We start from the raw sequence: 18,606 nt of genomic DNA, 5'->3' as shown, positions 1-18,606 counted from the left end.
GTGTTCATGTTGTTTGAATTGTGATATATGGCAGCTTCACATGACAGCACTTGACTTTAAAAGCTTAATAAAAAATCAGCTAGCAACTAGCTCCAAAGCAAAAGTAGCAGTTTGTTATGGTCAATTTCTCAGATTTTACTCACTTGCTTAATTTAAGAACATTTTGTGTTTTTTTAAGTTAAAACACACACAAAAGATGTAATTCCAGTAACTCACCAGTCTTGTCGGCCTGTTACTCAAACAGAATTTTTCCCATGAACAATCAGCATTTGAATCTAATAAAAGTGATTTTAAAAAAACTGATTACATTGAAGGATCATGTTTTGGATTTCATATGATTTAAAAAAAAAAAAAATATATATATATATATATATATATAAAAGTGACATCCAGATAACAGAAAGCCTTATAAAGTTGTTCTATGGTTTAGATCTCCAGCTTAAATGATTATTTAGGTAGCAGTTAAATGCTAGCTAACTCAAACGGCCTTACTCTCAGTGCTGAAAGAAAAGAAGAGTTTTTTTACAGTGAACTTTATGTCTCCAACTGAGCACACAATTTGTTCTTGGATTTAAGGATTTAAGACCTTCCACATCATTTCTTTGGATTGCCATGGGCTATAAGTCAGTCTTTGATGCAGCTGAAAGAGTCAAAAAGTGTATCAGCCCCTTCACAGTAGGTGCAGTAATCCAAGTTGACACTGCAGCCCTTTCAGAGAAGGTGACAGCATCTCTGTGGCTTGTTAAAGGCTGTGCAGAGGCTGACACCAGGGGAAAAGGAGATGCTGCAGTGGTAGGAATGCTGGGAGGACAGACGGCCCCCCAGATCAGCTGTAGCAGCTCTTCCAGAGTGAGCACATTCGACCAGACAGACTGTTAACTCATTAGCGTCCTGATAGCAGCAGAGCTGACAGAACTTTCCATCGACCGTTGACTTCTGAACTACAAGTTAAGCTCAACATTACTGAATAATGTTAACAGTATAGCTGAGGTTTGCAACCCCCCCAACAATACCCACCAGTATTAGTAATGTTGCGTATAAGCAGTTTAATTCTGGGCTTCATTCAGTTTAATTCGAGGATTTACATGATGGTGCCACGCAGTGAGCATGTATGTTACAATCTGGGCCCACATTTTTTACCTTGTGCTTGTTTATTTCTTGGTAAATGTGGATTGCACAACACTGGACATTATATTCTTCATTTCCATTTAATACTTGTACAGCTGCTGTTATTGTGTATATATATATTTATATTTCTTCATACATTCTTATATATTTCTATACTGTGTATTGTGTATTTTGTTGTACAGTTATTTTATTTTCAACTTTAATTTATATATTTTATCTTATTCTTTCCCAGTTAAATTTACCCCTCATTCTAATTTGTGTTGTACAGTTATTTCATTTTTAACTTTAATTTTTATATTTTATTTTATTTTATTCCTTCCTAGTTAAATTTACCCTTTTTAATTTTCATATTTATTTCCTATCTTATTCATAGCCTTTTCTTTTTTCTTTAGGTCACGAGCAGTTGTGTAAGCATTTCACTGCATATCGTACTATGTATGACTGTGTATGTGACAAATAAAATTTGAATTTGATTTGAATTTGATTTTAAATTGTCACTATTAGAAAGAAGGTGGCAACCATCAGCAGATCATGTTGAAATTAAAGACAAACATGAAGCAGGTTGTAGACTTAAAACGAGCAACGCCCATCGCTGATGGTTTTTAGGTTTCTCTGTGGAAATTTATATATTAGAGATCAGTCATTGCACTAAATAAAAATGCATTGTGTGTTCAGATATGACTGAGTTTAGACTGACAACAAACTTTCCAGGTCATGTTTCTCATGTCTCCTTCCATGCTCATCTTCACATGTACTTCCTCAGAAGTGCACCCTGGTTTGGAAAGCAGTACCCCACAATTCAGATTTTCTTGGCTACCTGGCTAATGCGTACTGTCCAAAGAATAAGAATGGTTTTATTTAAAAAAACAAACAAACATAATATATAATCAGTATGATTTGATACGGTTCTTTGCAAAGACCCCCCAACATATTTTAAAACCACCTTTCTAAAGTCCAGGTGTTTGATTGAGGTGAAGTACCAGTATGTACAACTACAAATGTATCTATTTAACAGTCATCAGTAACAAAAAGCAGCCTGCAGCATCACCCACAATAAACCTGCATTTTCAAATTTATTAATGTGCTTAATTTAGTCTAAGACCTTTTTGTCATTTCTGATAGGTAGACTTTATTTTCAGAAAAAGGTTATTATAGTGAACATACACGAGGTTATGTTATATATCATCAAGCACGCACAGAGATCTCCATCTCATCCTACTGCGGTTATAAGACAGCCGTAGGCGTTTTACATCTTATTCTGAATGTGTTTTGGAAGAGTACAAGTTTATGGGGCCGTGTGTGTGCAGACGCAGTCACAGGTGTTAATGCCATGTGACTGAGGTCAAGACGGGTAAAGTGAGAGTGTTCAGCTGTCCACGTAGATCACTGTGAAAGAGCAGCATGTTGGGAATGGACCAGAGAACTGTGTAGAGTGATCCTAGCAACAAACTGTTAGAAACACAACTGTTACTGTGTGTGTGTGTGTGTGTGTGTGTGTGTGTGTGTGTGTGTGTGTGTGTGTGTGTGTGTGTGTGTGTGTGTCAGTTTTTATTAGGAAACAACATACACCTACTATTCCGAGTGTCACAGTGCTCCCAGCGCCATAAACGTCATGCCTTTTTTTGTCGTCGTTTGTCTTTGATAAATGGAGAGCTGCATTGTTTACATGTGATGGTATCGAGTACACCGTTGCTAAAGAATAAATATGTGCATGCAATTAGGTTTCATAATTTCCTGGACAAAGACCATTTTTGCATTTCTGCTTCTGCACAGCACCACAGTGGACTTTTAAAATGAAATGCAGTACACGAGCTGTATAAACAAGTTTTAATATGTATCATATTTGCTGCCTTATTTTATTTTTGATGATGCAGAACTCTCAAAAACTCCTGTATCAAATATGATTACCTGTTTAGGAATTACAATTTTAACATAATTAAATATTTATTATTTAAATATAAGGATAGTTTTTAAATACTCCTGTTTAATAATGCTTTGCGGTCACTGAAAGCTGAAGTCTGGGACCCATGGACATCACCACATGCAGATGGTCTGCAAGGCCTTTAAGCTTTAAACCCCTTGAATTAAAGCTGAGAGTCTGCACGTCAGTCACATGTTTAATTAAAAATGCACGGTGGTGAACTATCCAATAATTTATGGACACAACTGTAGTGACCATTTATACATGGACGGGTAAACCTTTGCTCTTCAGTTACAACTTTTCATTTCGTATGTCACTTTGGATGCAACCAGTTGTTTCTGTGTGTGTCCGAAATCACCAGGACAATTTTCACCTTTGAAAACATGTTTATTTGTTTTTTAAAGTGTATAGTATTGCTCCATTTGGCAACAGTGCAAAATCCAACATTTTAAAGTCCATCATAAATAAGAAACATACCATAAATAAATATCACCACATTTAACACAAACTTTAAAAAAAGAAGCTACAGTCACATTAAAATTGCACAAACAGATGTGAGATATCTTAAGCAATCTTTCTATGTACATTTGGATCCACAGAATGGAGGCTAAAGTCTTGTGTGGTTCTGTGCACCTTTTGTCTTTAAAGTCTGTCCCTGCCTTGTATCGACTTCATCACAGCTTCTCTATAAGGCCATCACGACTCCAACTCTACGAGCGTCCGCACTTACACAGAAATTAAAACGCAAGGTTGTTTTCGATAAACAGAAAAAGGTTCAACAAAAATCCTTCAAAATAAGGAAAAAAGGCAACTTCTCAGAAGTTTGGAAAGGTTAACACTGCACGACACGTGAACTGAACCCAGGTCCCATTTACTTTAGACATGCAGGTGAGATTCCCCAAATCACCCACAACAGGTTCAGTGACATTATATTTGTGGTTAATCATACGGCTGTTATATGATGAGGTAATAAAAAAGGGAAAATGACAGCACCAAGTGTCAACAACATTACCGATTAGTGTCAAGTGTTGGCATACTGAAGCTAAACTAGACCTTTCTGCTTTGACTGAATTCCAGGATGATATCCACTTCCACATTTTTGGAAAAAACTGTTCAAGAAGCAGGATTAAAAACAGTATAGATTTCTTTCATTGAGTGGTCAGCAGGTTTGCGAGCGATTAAAGCCTTTGTCACAAATGCAGTGTCAAATGCGGTCATGCTTATGGCAGTGAAGAAATATTTAGAAATGCAAAACGAAGGCCGCATTTCGAGATGCAACAGGAGAAACTCTACCCCTCTCACGCTTTAGACATTCTTTGTCATATCCACTGATGATATGCACATCACACATCTAAATAAATATATTAAAAACACTCTGAAGTAGGCTCCTTTCCTCTCTAAGCATATTTAAAAACAGAATATATATTAGCATTTATACATTTTTATAAATACATATACTTTATCATCTCTGTTTTATATCTTTAAAAAAGAAAATGGATCCAAACTCATTTACAGTTTTGAGGGCCTAGCTTTTCTATGCTGTTGGTGTCCATGCGCTCTTGCAGTGAGGGTTTACAACATTGCCTGTTACTGCCACCTAGTGTGGCAAAGCAGCACTACAATATATATTTTTCCTATCTTGTTGGTGCCAGTACATAAACATGCATGGTACAACCAGTAAAAATCTACATTCCAAAATAAATCATTCAGCTTTTCTCTCTCCCTCTTTTGTTTTTTTAAATACATTATTGCAAAACCTCTGGGTGTCAAAGAAAAACCTTGCAGCGAGACCGCAACATCAAACCAAATACATTTACATCACACACGACAGAATTAAGGGACCACCGTGTTTTTAGGTGTGTCAAACACCAGAGCGGTGGGAAATTTTTTATTTATTTATTTATTTTTAAAAGTGGGGCTTTGAAGAACGATTGGTCAATGTTCACATATGGGAGGGAGCCGGTATGTGTATGGCTATACAGTGGAGGTACCAAGGCCAGATATAGTGTAGTCCAGAATTAAGGGGAATATTGAAAACAGCCAGATTGTTAGAGGAAATTTAGAACATGCAATGCAGTAAGCCCAGTTTTTGTTCATTCAACCTCAAATTAATATAATCAATGAGGCTAAGAATGTATCTGAAGCTGCAAATGCACAAAACTGAAAGTTTTGTTGATTTTTTTAAAGGACTTTTTGTTGATATAACAAAAAATTAACTTGTGAAATACTGTAAATTACAGTATCCTATAATCAGTGAAAACAACATAGATCTTTAAATTCATTACCAGCATGTTTGTTTGTTTTTTAATTCTGGTGCACTAATCTTCACCAAAGCTGCCACTAATTCTGAAGCACACTACACCGAGGCCTCAGCCCATCTGTTCCCCTCGCCTCCACACATTTACCTGTCCAACCACCAGCGCTCTTCCTCCTCATCTTCTTTGTTTCAAACAGAGCAGTTGCGTCTCTTCCCAGAGCCAGTCTGGGCTGTAGCAGCAGAGGCTGAGGTCAGCCAAACAATGACCCCGTGTCAAAGGCTGGTGGAAGAAACCGAGAGGGTGGGCGAGGAAGGTGGCGGGAAGTTCAGGAGCTCCAGCACAGCCACGCCCACGCTGCTGCGCCGTGTGAACATGCAGGAGGCTGCGACCCATTTATTGCTGCGTGGGTTGTACTTTTCAATGGAGTTGAGACTGGAGCTGCCATCGTTGCCTCCCACTGCGTATAACCAGCCATCCATAGCCACCAGGTCATGAGTGCTCCTGGAAGGGGAAAAGAATATTTAAATGTAAGTTCTCACATATATTTAATATGATATGTTCGAGATTTCTAAACCTAATGTGGGACGAACGAAGGTATGTATGCATTCTGATTACTGTAACCAATCCTAGATTTAGGCACACTGAAAATTAAACAGAAAAAAGGGGATTGTGAGATGCAAGTGGCTACTGCTGAAACGGACAAAGAAACAAATGGCAAATTCATGTGGTCTGAAACCACAGCTAAAAGCTGCAGTGTTCAAAGAGAAGAGAAGCAATTGGGACACCCAATGACCAGTGTACTGGCTTAGCCTTTGGATGAAACTGTCAATTTTGGGGACTTGTGGTGTTGACAATTTTCTCTCCATCGTTTCTTTTTAAAAGTAAAATAGAAGGATAATGAAAATGAATCAGCGTCAGACAATATCCAATAGTTATCAGATGAAATTTGGCATCTAGCATTTCTCATTTGCTCTCCACACAGACATGCAACCAAAGCCTCCTCAAAAGCCACTCAAATTTTAAGATAAAAGTCTCTTACCTATAGATTTTATATAATCATATGCACAAGCTTTTCACACGACTCTGTGCAGTCCTATGGTTAAGCACTCCCTTACTGCGTCCACAGGAAATAAGCTAAGCAGCAGCCAGGTGCTGATGATGAATTGCACTTTGATCATCAGCGAGTTTGCGCACCGCTATAAAAGCAGCAACTTTTGGCAGTTTGCTGCCTGAAGCATTCAGGTGTTTGTTAACACATTGCCACAATTGCCCAAGTGAAGATGTCCCAGCAAATTCCCATAAAAGTCAGGCCGTGAAAACAAATAAATAAAAAATACAAGAACTTTGTCTCAGATGCTGCAGGCCTCAGCATGTTAAATGTTAAAGTTTATGACAGTAAAATTTAAAAATGTGAACACGTGCGGCTTGTTTGGAACGATTAAAAGGAGAAAATGTCTTTTCTCTAAAAAGAACCAGGTGACATGGCTTTGGTTTGCAAACATGAACCTAAACAAACTACAAGACTTCAGGAACAATGAACTTTGGACAGACAAAATTACTGCCGTAAACACGGTATATCCATTCAAACATCACCACCACAGTCAAGCATGGTAGTGGAGGGGTGGTGATTGAGGCTCGTTTTCAACCACAGGGCCTGGACACCTTGCAGTTATTGAGTCAAACATGAACTTTTACAAAAAAGCTACAACAAGAGGGTTTCAAAAACCACACAGGACTGTCGCTACCAAAAACCTTAATGTAACACAATGTGTATATGAGCCTGTTGCAGTGCTTGGGTAACACAACTCTGTTTATTATTTAGCTTTGGGGATTAAAGCAACCTGACATGACACAGACCTTTAAAAAGCAGTACTTTTTGAACATCTATACTTAATTCTTAATCAAAGCAAATGATCGGTGTAAAAAATAAATAATTTAAAAAAAAAATTTCTGTGCTTAAAGAGGACTTGGAACAAATTTGGTTTTAATGTTCATTTCAAATATCCCCGTCGTGACCGTAACACAATGAGATGATTTTGGACAAGACTATTATTCTACAATGTCTCCCACACCGGCACACGTGTGAAGTGGCTATAGCGCGTGACACATTAGTAGCCATTACAGTGTGATTGTTTTGGACTGTGGAAATTGAGCCTCTCAGCAACTGGATAAGAAAAGAACTCCAAGGCACACAGCTGATTAATGCCATGGGTTATTCATGGAGCTGCACAGTCAACTGTTGTCAGGTTTTTCTGCTCCTACAACACACTGACTCATACATAACCAAGTGTGCGTGTGCGGATGCACAAGTGTGTCTAGCTGCCCTGGGAAAGAGCAAATCTGCCGATGCTATCACAAATCCTCAACAGCTACATCTCCAAATCTTCCTCCCTGCTGCAGATCCTGTGACAATACAATGCTGCGAGCGTGCGTGCACGTACGCCTTTGTTGATAATCACTTGCAAGATGAGTTTCAGCTTTCATCTTCTAAGAAAATTAAAACATGAAAACTCTGTTGTGGAAAATAGGCCACTTGATGTTTATGCCTTAAGAAGGTTTTGGCAGCACAAGGGGAAAAAAATCCTCCAAATGCCCCGACACCCGAGCCTTTAGCACACAGCGAACTAATTGCAGCCGAGATACTATTCTGACAAGCTACATACAGACAGAGCTGCAGATATTTTTTCAGCTTTTCAAAGAAGATGGTTTTATCTCTTTATTTAGGTTAGACCAAAACTGAGGCTTGGCCTGTGGTGCTTCTCAAATCCTTTCAGCAAGGTGTCGTGCTTGTTAGGAAGCACAAAAATAAGGATAGAAGCTGGACAGTGCTAAAAAAAACAAAAAAACAAAAACACAGAGGCTGTTTCCATATTCTTCACTCCCAGCTGAAGTTATGCAGGCGTAAAGGGAGAACTGGGTCATCCTGCTGGCTCAGTTGGCTAAAGGTGTGTCTCGTTTAATTTATTACCTTGAATTCATCCCAGATTTTTTTTCTCATTTCTTGTCTTTCTGCCTCTTACGGTGCAGCATAATGTAAAAAACAAACCATAACCTCTCTGTTCTCTTTGTAAACGTGGCTAACCTGCGTATATTCATGGCGGCAACTCCTTCCCAGGTGTTGGTCTTGGGGTTGAAGCGCTCCACTGAGTTCAGGCAGCTGGTGCCATCATTGCCTCCTGCGACGTAAAGCATGCCGTCGAGCACGGCCACCCCGGCGCTGCTGCGTCGACTCAACATGTTGGCGATGGCGGTCCACGTGTTGCTCTGTTCAGCCAATCAAGAGACGGAGCACTTGTCACATATTCACACAGCAGATTTGTTTGTACCGTTTCACTCTGTCTACAGCATCCAGTCTAGGTAAACCTGGCAACAGACGGGTTTTTCTAATGATAAATTTAACAGCTGTATACCTGAGGGTCATATTTCTCCACTGTTGCGAGATGTGAGGAGCTGTCATAACCTCCCACCGCATACAAGCTGCCATCTGGAGGGGAAAAGGGAGTAAATACTGAGAATGTAAATATTAGCGGTCGCATACCGAGATGGCAACTCCCTCTTGATGTGAGTTATTAAAATACAAACAGTGAAAAGTAAATACAGGAGCACAGCTTGGTTTTTTTTGCCAGTACCTACCCAGAGTTGCTACTCGAACATATCTCCTACGAGTGCTCATAGCAGCGATTGAGGTCCATGTGCTGGTCAGAGGGTCGTACCTCTCTGCACTAAAAGTGAAAAAAGCCAGATGCTCACGTGTATTTAATTCAGCTTAAAATGATCAGTATTCATCAGCATAATAACAGGCTGTGCATACCTATTGAGACAGGAAGCTCCATCGTAACCGCCCGCAGCGTACAGCAGGCCATGCAGGACAGCTACGCCTAGACAGCTCCGTCTTGTTCCCATGGAAACCTCAGGTTGCCAGGAGTTAGTGATAGGGTCGTAGGACTCCACGGTTGCAAGGTCAGAGGTGCCGTCATAGCTAAAGAAAGCGACACGGATATAAATAAATGCACAACTTTGCAACAAACGGTAAACATACAAGATAAAAAGTTGCTTCGCATGGAAGAAAGCTCTCACCAGCTCATCGAGCAAATTATCCACAAATTCTGCTCGCCAAAGCTTCCCCTCAAATCACACAATGTTTGAGTAACAAATAACTTTTTAGGGTCAAACGCTGCGATTATTATCACCTACCCTCCAACAGCGTATAGTCTGTTCCCAATTGCCGCCACGCCCACCCGTGCCCGCCGAGTGGACATGGACGCCACCATGTGCCAACGGTCTGTTCTGGTGTCGTACGCCTCGCAGTCTCCGTGGATAGCAAACAAGCTGCCGCCGCCTGGGAAAGAAACAAACATACAGTAAAAAAAATGAGGAAAAATGCTTTGAGCAAAAACGCAAATGTCATCAGGAGGATGGTGACATGAGAAAACGAGGATTTCAACTTCGGGTTTTTAAAAGGAGTGAAAATGAAATGTGTTTACAGTCGTTCCAAACAGCAACGCTAGAAGTTAAAAATGAGGGAGGAGAAGTATTAGAGCCTCACAGCCTCCAATCATAGTGGGTGTAAAGGTCAGATTGATCATTTTGGAAACAGTCGATGGAGACACATCTGACGTGTGTGTGTGTGTGTGTGTGTGCACAGGCGCACTATTCAAGTTCCAACATGCAGTTCACACAGAATAAAAAATGCTGGCATTTGCAAAAATCATGAGTGACTGGTGAGCTAGACATGATGTGTGTGGTCCAAGTGTACCCTAATGGGTACCTTCAGATGCACACTGACCAACGGCGAAGAGCACAGGGCTGGCGCCTTCACAGCGTCGCGGGCGCGTCCGGCTGTTGCTTAGGACGCCCCTCTGCTCCGGCATCAGGTGATACTTTAGGGCCTCGATTAGCAGGTCTTTGCACTCCGAGTGGTGACGCACCAGCAGCTCCGTGTCTACGTTGCTCATCAGAAAGTCTCGCCTCAACAATGGCAGCCGCACGCACTTCATCAGCTAGCGAAGACAGTGGGAGAGTGGGTGATGAGCAGGTGGTGCTACACAGAGTTAGGGCTGCTCAATTAATCGAATTTTAATCTCGATTACGATCTGGGCTTTCAACGATCATTAAAAATGACTGAGCCGATTATTAGCCCCTCCCTCGTGCTTTACTCTCGCGCTGCTCCGTGTGGCAAATCGAGCGCACCTCTCTGCATTTCGAACACGTGTCACAACAATTAAGAGCAGCGGTCCCCAACCTTTTTTGCGCCACGGACCGGTTTATGCCCGACAATATTTTCATGGGCCGGACTTTAAGGTGTCGCGGATAAATACAACAAAATAAAACTTGTACCGGTACCAAAAAAAAGAAAATTTATTCATAACACACGTGAAAAGACCCAGGAAAACCGAGTAAACGATAAAAACGATAACAAAATAACGCTGAAAACCGATAAAACCCCTGAAAACTATACATTTCACGCCTGAGCCTCAACTCTCGCGGCCCGGTACCAAACGACTCACGGACCGGTACCGGTCCAAGGCCCGGGGGTTGGGGACCGCTGATTAAGAGGACCCGAGGGAAGCTCGGAAAGCTAAGCAGAAGTTATTTGGAGAGGAGAGTGACTGCCGTTGGTTGAAAAGAGAGGTAAAAAAACTTCAGTGGTGTGGAAACATTATGGGTTCGCGGAGTCAGACGTGGATCAAGTAGACATAGTGTGTAAACTTTGCTACAGTGTCGTAGCTGCACCACAGAGCAACACTGCAAAGTTCACTAAACATAGATGTTTACATTTATTTATTTTTTATATTGCAAACATTTGCACTGTTATCAGTATTTGCACACTATTTTATATTATTTTTTGACAATCTTTAAAGTCATTATTCAACACATTGTTATTGTTAAATATCGTCAAATAATCGAGATCTCAATTTCAGTGAAAATAATCGTGATTATCATTTTTGCCATAATCGAGCAGCCCTACACAGAGTTAAACAACAAAAAGGGGAATGGGGTGGGTAACATGGAAAACAAACGACTTACCCAAGGTACATGTTGCCTGCGTCCATCTATATCATGTTTTACCCAACTCAACACGGCTCGGTACACTTCTTCCTCAGATGGCACATTGAGATTGTCACTGGAGATCAAATCTAGGACCTGGATGGCGAAGACAAAGCATATAGGAAGAGTGAAATTATACTATCGCTTACAACTTTATATTATTCTTTTTTTTTTAAATCATAGTGTATCAACTTGGACCGTTGAAAAGCATTTGCAGAATACTTTCTTGTGGTTGTAGAAATCGGCACACAGGAAGTAATTTGCATAGGTCACAGACCGTATAGTGACTTCAGCTGAAGTCTTGCATCTCCTTTTCTTTTGCTTGATTTGTTGTCTTAATTCAAAATGAAAGAAAGGATGACTCAATAAAGCACGACTCTGACATCGTGCACACTTCGCTTGTGGATTATATTACAGCCTGTGTGTGTGCACGTGAGCCGTGATGCATTTTAAGTAATAGTTTAAGCTACCACTTCTTCAATTGTGCATCTGTGGCACAACGAATGCTGGACTCTGAGTGGCTGGCTGGCAGTGTTCCCAGCCCAAGCCTAAGCTGGCAGGGCTGGGTGGGACCAAGGCAGCCAGCTGCTGCTGCTGCTGCCTTGCCTGGCCAGATCAGAGCAAAACCCTCCCAGGAACAGCCTCCTCTAATCCAGAGTCACACACAGAAATACTGCTGATGCCACTGCCCCACCCTGCAGTCCCTCCTACCGCTGCATGCACATAGTGCATCAAATTAACTCCAGAATGTGTGGGTGCATATGGAGAAAAACGCCTTTACTGCCTTTTCATAGTATGGCAACACGATTGAGGGACATTTGAGCGCCACTGTGTCAAAGTACTCATGTCTTCATAAGCTACACGCAGTAATTAGGAGGAATCTGTCGACTGTTGTCTTCAAAATGTCACGCATGCGACTCTACATCACCAAATTTGGCAAGTCACAATCCTGTCATGCCTTGCCACTTCCTCCAGAGAACATCAGAAGAAATATGGGGCATATTTCACAGCTCTGTGAGCTTGGAGTCCTGTAGAGCAGCCAGTACATAAATCCTGATCTGGTGCAGATTTATGACAGTCACAGAACAGCTGCAGACACGACAGTGGAGTAAGCCAAGAGAAAGAGAGAGACAGAAGAACAGAGATGAAGAAAATGGCCTATTTTTAATCTGCTTTTATGCAGCTTAAGTTTCAGTGTTTTAATGGACTGTGCCCACACACTGCAGATTCAGTCTCAGGGCTTTGAAGGCCAGATACAGAGGGAAGCTTAGTGTGTTACTCTGGTGGAACAACATCACTTTAGGACTGTGGGAATTGTTATTTAAAGAGTGAGAAAATAACAGGAAAGGGATGGTAGTGGCAGTTTGTTAATTTTCTTCACCTTCCTTTTAATTTGCTGTTACCTTCTTAAACATTTCATCTAAGAGAAAATATATTTTCTCAATTCTTTAGATGTTACAGTGAGCCCCTGCCTGAAACAAAAACATGATGTGCCTCTGTGGGCTTTTAGAAGCTGTCTGACATCATGAACACCAATTTTTTTAAAAACACAAATTGCTCTAGAAGTTTAAAAATAAAAACATGTAAACTTTCTACTGAGGTAGGTGTGTTTAAACTGCAGGAAACAGGAAGTTCAAATAACCCAACAGCAGCACTACTTTATTCTTTAGCATGCCAGGAATAGACTAATACCAACACATAAATGTCAAATACAATATGCCAGGATGTCCCGCTGGATTATGTATCACTTCGCAGTAAGAAGCGTATGTTTCTGCCTTTTCTGCTACAATTTTGGGCAACAACTTTTTAAAAAATATTTTCACTCCTTCGGGATCTACTCCAAAAAGGACTTTACAGTGCTTGTTAGCCAAACATTGCCTTCTTCACAGGTAACTGATAGCAGTGTTTGGCTGCTGAGCCAGGGTTATATTCTTTCCCAAGGCCCAGCATTCCTTACATCGCTCTAAAATAATAAATGGGTACGTCTACAAGATGCATTTCCCCCAAAACCTTGGTTAAAACAAGCAAAAGCAAATTAACTGAACCAAAATAGAAACCATTATTGTTACGTCAGAGGAGCAAACACTGCTGTTAGCTCTCTAAACAGCACAGCAGCTGTGGAAATGTCACTGGTTTTGCCTAATTACCACTTCCCAGACAGGAACCAGAGTGCTGCCACCGCTGAGCCCTGCTAATGAATAAGTGATAGTTTGGCTTAGCCGACTTGCCAGATGACAAAACCGCAGAAGACAGTGAAAACAGGCAGGAGAAAAAGTTTCTCTGGTGAATGTCAAAAGCACACAACTTCCCCGTGGCATGTTGCTGCAGTTTAAAAAAGAAAAAGCTGTGCTTGTGTATACATTATGCTGGGGAAAAATTATAGATGTAAGCATTGCTGCGTGTCCTTTGTGCTTTGGCATTATTCATGATAGATTAATCATCACCCCTACCTGTTTCAGTGGCAGCAGCATGAACTCCTCAGTCTTGGACACCTCCACAAAGTGCTGCAGGACATACTTGTGTGCTGACTTGAGCAGGTCGCTGCAGGAGTGTGTGTCAGCGAAGCCTCGGATGCCCAGGCAGTTTGAGGGGTCCAGCTGGCTGAGGAGGAACTTACAGCAGGCGTCCCGCACCCCATTGAGCTGCAACAGGCTCGCTGCTGGGAGCAGCGTCTACAACAGGTGGAAACGCAAAGTCTGTTAATTTTTTTGTGCCATATGAAAAAGAAAGAAAAAAAAAAAAGTGGTTTAGCAGTTGTGTATGTGAATCTTAAAACGTCAAGCCTACCTGCACATTTCCTTCCCCGACCACAATCTCTGCTGTGTAGGCATACTGGACCAGCTGCTCCAAAGCCTGAGGGTCAATGTCGTGAAGGGTCACGTGGGTCTGACGACTCTCAGACATCTCGTCTGCGTGGCCGCACAGAATGAGATCAGATTAATTTTAACAAATTACACCGAGTAAAGCTCCAGCTGATAGCTAAACTCCTCCCTCTTCAATCATACTGACACATGGCATCTCATAACATTTACAGCACTGCTGCAAAATGTCAGCACAGCTCATTTGTTACCGTTTATTAAATCGGTCGTTTCAAGTGTGTGAGATTTTTGAAATTCCTGGATATAAACACTCTCTCTCCCACAGAACTAAGCCTGGAGCTTCTACAGTAACAGTCACGAGCTTCATCGACTCATAGTTAGACAACCTCACAAACACCTCTGCTGAGGTTTTCTGTTAAAATAGCTTAATTAGGGACTCTGTCAGATGACATGAAGTCTAACAGCTGAGTCTCCAGGCAAATGACTGTCTGGAGCGCACAGCAACCTCACAAAGGGCTAGTGTTTGGGAGGAAATCTGACTTTCACACACCTCACATGACCACCTGTGCCCCAGACAGGAATAGGTGGAAGGAAGCGATGATGCTGAAAGGATGGAACAGCCATAACGGCACACATAAAAACACAAGTTCTAATGTAAACAAACTCGAACAGCAGAGAAAAATAGTTTGCAGTTTGAGTTTGTCATGCCACTTGCTCATCTTTGTTAACTTCAGGGACAGTATACAGTATATGCATCATTAAGGTCCATAACACAGACTGAACTTACTGGTAAACATAGCGTGGAAGTATGGACTGCAGGACGCCAGCACCACTTTGTGCGCCTTGATTTCTTTGTTGGAGACATGAAGGACGATGTCGCATAGCAAGCCACGCTGTCGCATCCGGTTCATGGACACGAAGGAGTCGTGGTAGTGGCGCTTTGAGTTGTGCGAGATGCTGTGGCCATCACGGTTGAGCAGCTGCATGCCCCCCTCCATCATGGTGCCTGACGTTGCGGTCGTGGGCTCGTGCCTGGGCCGCACTCTTGGCAACTGAAACGTCAAGAAAAGCTTTTTAATGTCGGCCAATACTAATATCATCAGCATCATAATAAAATCCTTTTTTTGGGGGGTAGACAAAAGTCTTGGCTCTGCTCATCTATAGGGAGTGAGCGGTTATGACAGGTGTCCTGGCCAATCATTGTACCTATCATTACAGTTATAGCTTCCATCCTGTCGGCTATGACAGGAAGTCCTGCCAGCATGACAGAAATCTGAGTACAATCACAAAGTGTAGTAGGATGGATGGCCTGATTATTTCACATTCAGTCTCAGGAATGATTAGATCTCACTATGACACACCAGAGAGTTTCAAAAGATGGACATTATGCATGAGCCTGCCATCAAATCAGTGTGATCCATCCTGACTTGCAATGTAATTGGACCACATTTAGCTGTGAACTCCCCCACGCTGCTCTTGAATGGAAGAACACACTTCTGCATGTTGCATAACTGTCATCACGCAGCATCTTAGAAGTTGTTGTCTGATGAATATGTAGTGACCAGATGAGGAAACCAGATTGAAGCAAGAGTAGAAAACCACAGGCCAAGAACAGACTGATTCTTAAACAAAACAAAATATAATGTACTAACTCTGATGCAGTGATACCTTAAAAGTGTGAAAGGCATATAAGCAGAAGCTGACTATGGGGTTGGGGAGGCCACGCTATCAAAAATATAACCTTCATACTCATTTGCAGCTCCACATTTGTAACTTTTGAAGAATAGCTTTCGAATAATTCTTATTTATCTAATGCAGCTAAAAAAGGATTATTTATCTGGGATGAACAGGACCTGGAGCCCACAATTCATCCCATAAACTGTATATGAAAGATGGACGCAACCAGCACAACATCACTACCATTTTTTCCATTTGAAACCTGACCTGACAAGCGAGGAGTGGATGTGAGTGTGAAACAGAGGAACACTGAATTCTTGCTGGCAAGTGATTTGCAAGCATTTAGCCACTGAGCAGACGCTGGTTCGCCCTCCATTCAGACGAATAATTAAAATGTGGCTACAAGCTCCTTCCCTTGCCTGGGAACCCTTCAATGTTCCCCTGGATAAGATCGAGGATGTGGCTTAAGAGACCAACTTCTCGGCTTAGACTGCTGCCCCTACGACCCAGCCCCAGATAAACAAACACTATTTTACATCCTCTTCTTTTAAATCAATCGATCTGATTGGCCTTCTAATTGACTGCTCTTCATTATTTTAAACTTTGCTGTTATTTAATGTGAGCATTCACAGGTGTAGAAGAACTTATATGATTGAAAATAAAGGAAAACTGTGATATATGTTTAAACTTTAATGATAAAGAAGGATTCTTAAACTGCAAGACCCCTGATAAGTGTGGTCATTGCCTGCAGGACCTTGCAGCCACACACATTACACAAATAAATAAAAATCACACATACCTTAGGATATCTATTTAATACACCAAGCTGGAACATTCCCTTTGAACCACCACATACAAACAGCCTCTGTATGCTTTATTTAGACATATGACAAGAGGTTTACAATCTTGAGTTAATCAGAGCAATTATGCAACAAGCAGAATCTCATCAGGAGAGAATATTGACCAGTTTGAAGTCCAAGAAGTGCAATGCTCAATGCTGAAACCCATTGTACCATTTTTCCTGATTATGTTAAGTTTCACATGACTGTCAAATAAGCAGTTCCCTGTTATGATCAGTACATCCTAACAACGGCTCTGTCGCTTTCAATTCAACACTCTTCCCCCATCCCACCGAGCACCATCTCAAATGTCATCACAGCTGCCTGGCTACTACCCCAGGGTCCCATTTTCCAAAACACAATAGCCCATTAAAAAAAACAAAAACACGCACACCAGCCATGTTCCTCTATGAGGGAACAATCTGCTCTCATGCCCAAGGGAATAGTAAGAGACAATACTGGAAAATGAGACATGGAAACACGGGATGTTGTGGTAGATGTGAAAACACAACTGTCACAGTTAAACTAACAAACTGAAACACTTGTCCTGTTCATCTGAGGCTTGTTTCTCCCTTTATCGTCTCTACCCCCAAACCCTGGCTGGTATCCACACAGAGGCTGAGTTGCTCCTTGATAAATAGTGCCTGCACAATCCTGCTGAATGCACAATTTCATTGGGGGACACAGGGATGTTCCTATCCAAATATCACTATGTGATCTACGGAAACCCCAACCCCCACTCCATCAGCTCTGAATAAGAGCATATGTCAGCTGCAGCAGCGGCAATAGGAAAGAAAATGAATGTATAATGGCTTTACCGGTGGTTGTTTTGCAGTTATCCTTGAAGACAGTGTGTTCCAGGAGGTAAGGGGAGATGAATGAAGAGCTGTCGCAGTCAGAAGGCTTTAAAATCCTATCACCGTCTACTTATCGGTCCATATTGTGACTCGAGCATAGGAAATATGAAGAAAGCCTCTGTTTTGTGCTGTATGTGCTTGACGTCAATGCAAAAAAAAGAGCTGCCTGAAAGCTGACATCGGTCTGTTAAGGTGGCGCTGTAATTGTCGAAGCCGAAGGTAGCAAGACTTGCTCATGCTGTTAAATTTTAATACGTTAAAAAAGAAGACATGGTTGAAAAACACCGGTATGTCATTTCAAATGACCAACCGGCAAACTAATGCAGTGAATGTTCAGTTTACGAGCCGACAGACACACACGACCTTAAGCCACCCCTTTTGTCTTGTCCGAACACGGAAGTGTGTTCGGCGTATCCGTCTGTGCTACTGTGAAAGGCGGAGTTTTCAGTGACGCGCTGTGATTGGCCACAATATGCAAGCTCCTTTGACCACAATATGAAACATACCCCGTTTTGGTTAGCCCGGAAAACAAAATTAAATGTGAAACTCCATGTTCAATAATGCACAGCTTCTGTAATTTTTTTTCTCGTTATTTACGTGCAAATTATACACTTATCACCCTACTACTGACGTAAAATAAGCACCCTGTCTTTATTATCTCTACGTGAGATAGCCAGTGATTCTAAATAAACTGTCTATGAAGCTAGCCGCTAAGCTAACGTTAGCTAACCTGAAAAAAATTAAAGCACAGGGTACTCACGACCAGCCGTCGTCGGTGTCGATGCGATGACAGCAGTGACTTCCTTCGGTTTGTAAGCTTGCCCAGCTTTGAGGCCGTGCAAAGTAACGTTTAAAAAATACTGTACTCCTCTCTGGATATTTGGCTTCCTGTGTCTGGTAAATGCAGCTGAACATTTTATTTAAACCTCACGTGTTGCATCAAAACAGTGTCCGATCTTGCACGAGCAAGAAAATTTCGAGGTTTTCGTGAACGCCTTACCGGATATTTGTTTTAAATAATCAGTTGATTATTTGTTCACTGTATTTGTGACGACTTTA

At 41.5% G+C, this 18,606-nt stretch overlaps 1 protein-coding gene across 3 annotated transcripts; it reads right to left on the bottom strand.

Moving 5' to 3' along the window:
- Positions 1 to 3,424: 3,424 nt before the first annotated feature.
- Positions 3,425 to 18,466, bottom strand: klhl17 (kelch-like family member 17). 3 transcript variants are annotated; one of them, XM_035905637.2, is made up of 12 exons: positions 18,308 to 18,466; positions 14,962 to 15,226; positions 14,143 to 14,264; positions 13,806 to 14,027; positions 11,335 to 11,451; positions 10,076 to 10,307; positions 9,502 to 9,646; positions 9,119 to 9,286; positions 8,941 to 9,029; positions 8,718 to 8,791; positions 8,390 to 8,571; positions 3,425 to 5,808 (listed from the first exon to the last, which is right to left on the bottom strand). In XM_035905637.2, exons 2-12 carry the CDS (start codon positions 15,173 to 15,175, stop codon positions 5,580 to 5,582), a joined length of 1,794 nt encoding a protein of 597 aa, XP_035761530.1. In that variant the 5' UTR covers positions 15,176 to 15,226; positions 18,308 to 18,466; the 3' UTR covers positions 3,425 to 5,579. The 3 variants fall into 3 exon arrangements, with proteins under 3 accessions (XP_035761530.1, XP_035761529.1, XP_006785606.1); XM_035905636.2 differs by lacking the exon at positions 18,308 to 18,466 and adding an exon at positions 17,509 to 17,906; XM_006785543.3 differs by lacking the exon at positions 18,308 to 18,466 and adding an exon at positions 17,509 to 17,905 and having other exon boundaries at positions 10,094 to 10,307.
- Between the last annotated feature and the right edge of the window lie 140 nt (positions 18,467 to 18,606).

The sequence above is a fragment of the Neolamprologus brichardi genome, chromosome 20, assembly GCF_056152115.1.
Source record: "Neolamprologus brichardi isolate AB-2024 chromosome 20, ASM5615211v1, whole genome shotgun sequence".
Lineage (NCBI taxonomy): Eukaryota > Metazoa > Chordata > Actinopteri > Cichliformes > Cichlidae > Neolamprologus > Neolamprologus brichardi.
Note: the sequence above shows the minus strand (reverse complement) of the source record. Positions and strands in the feature narration are given on the sequence as shown.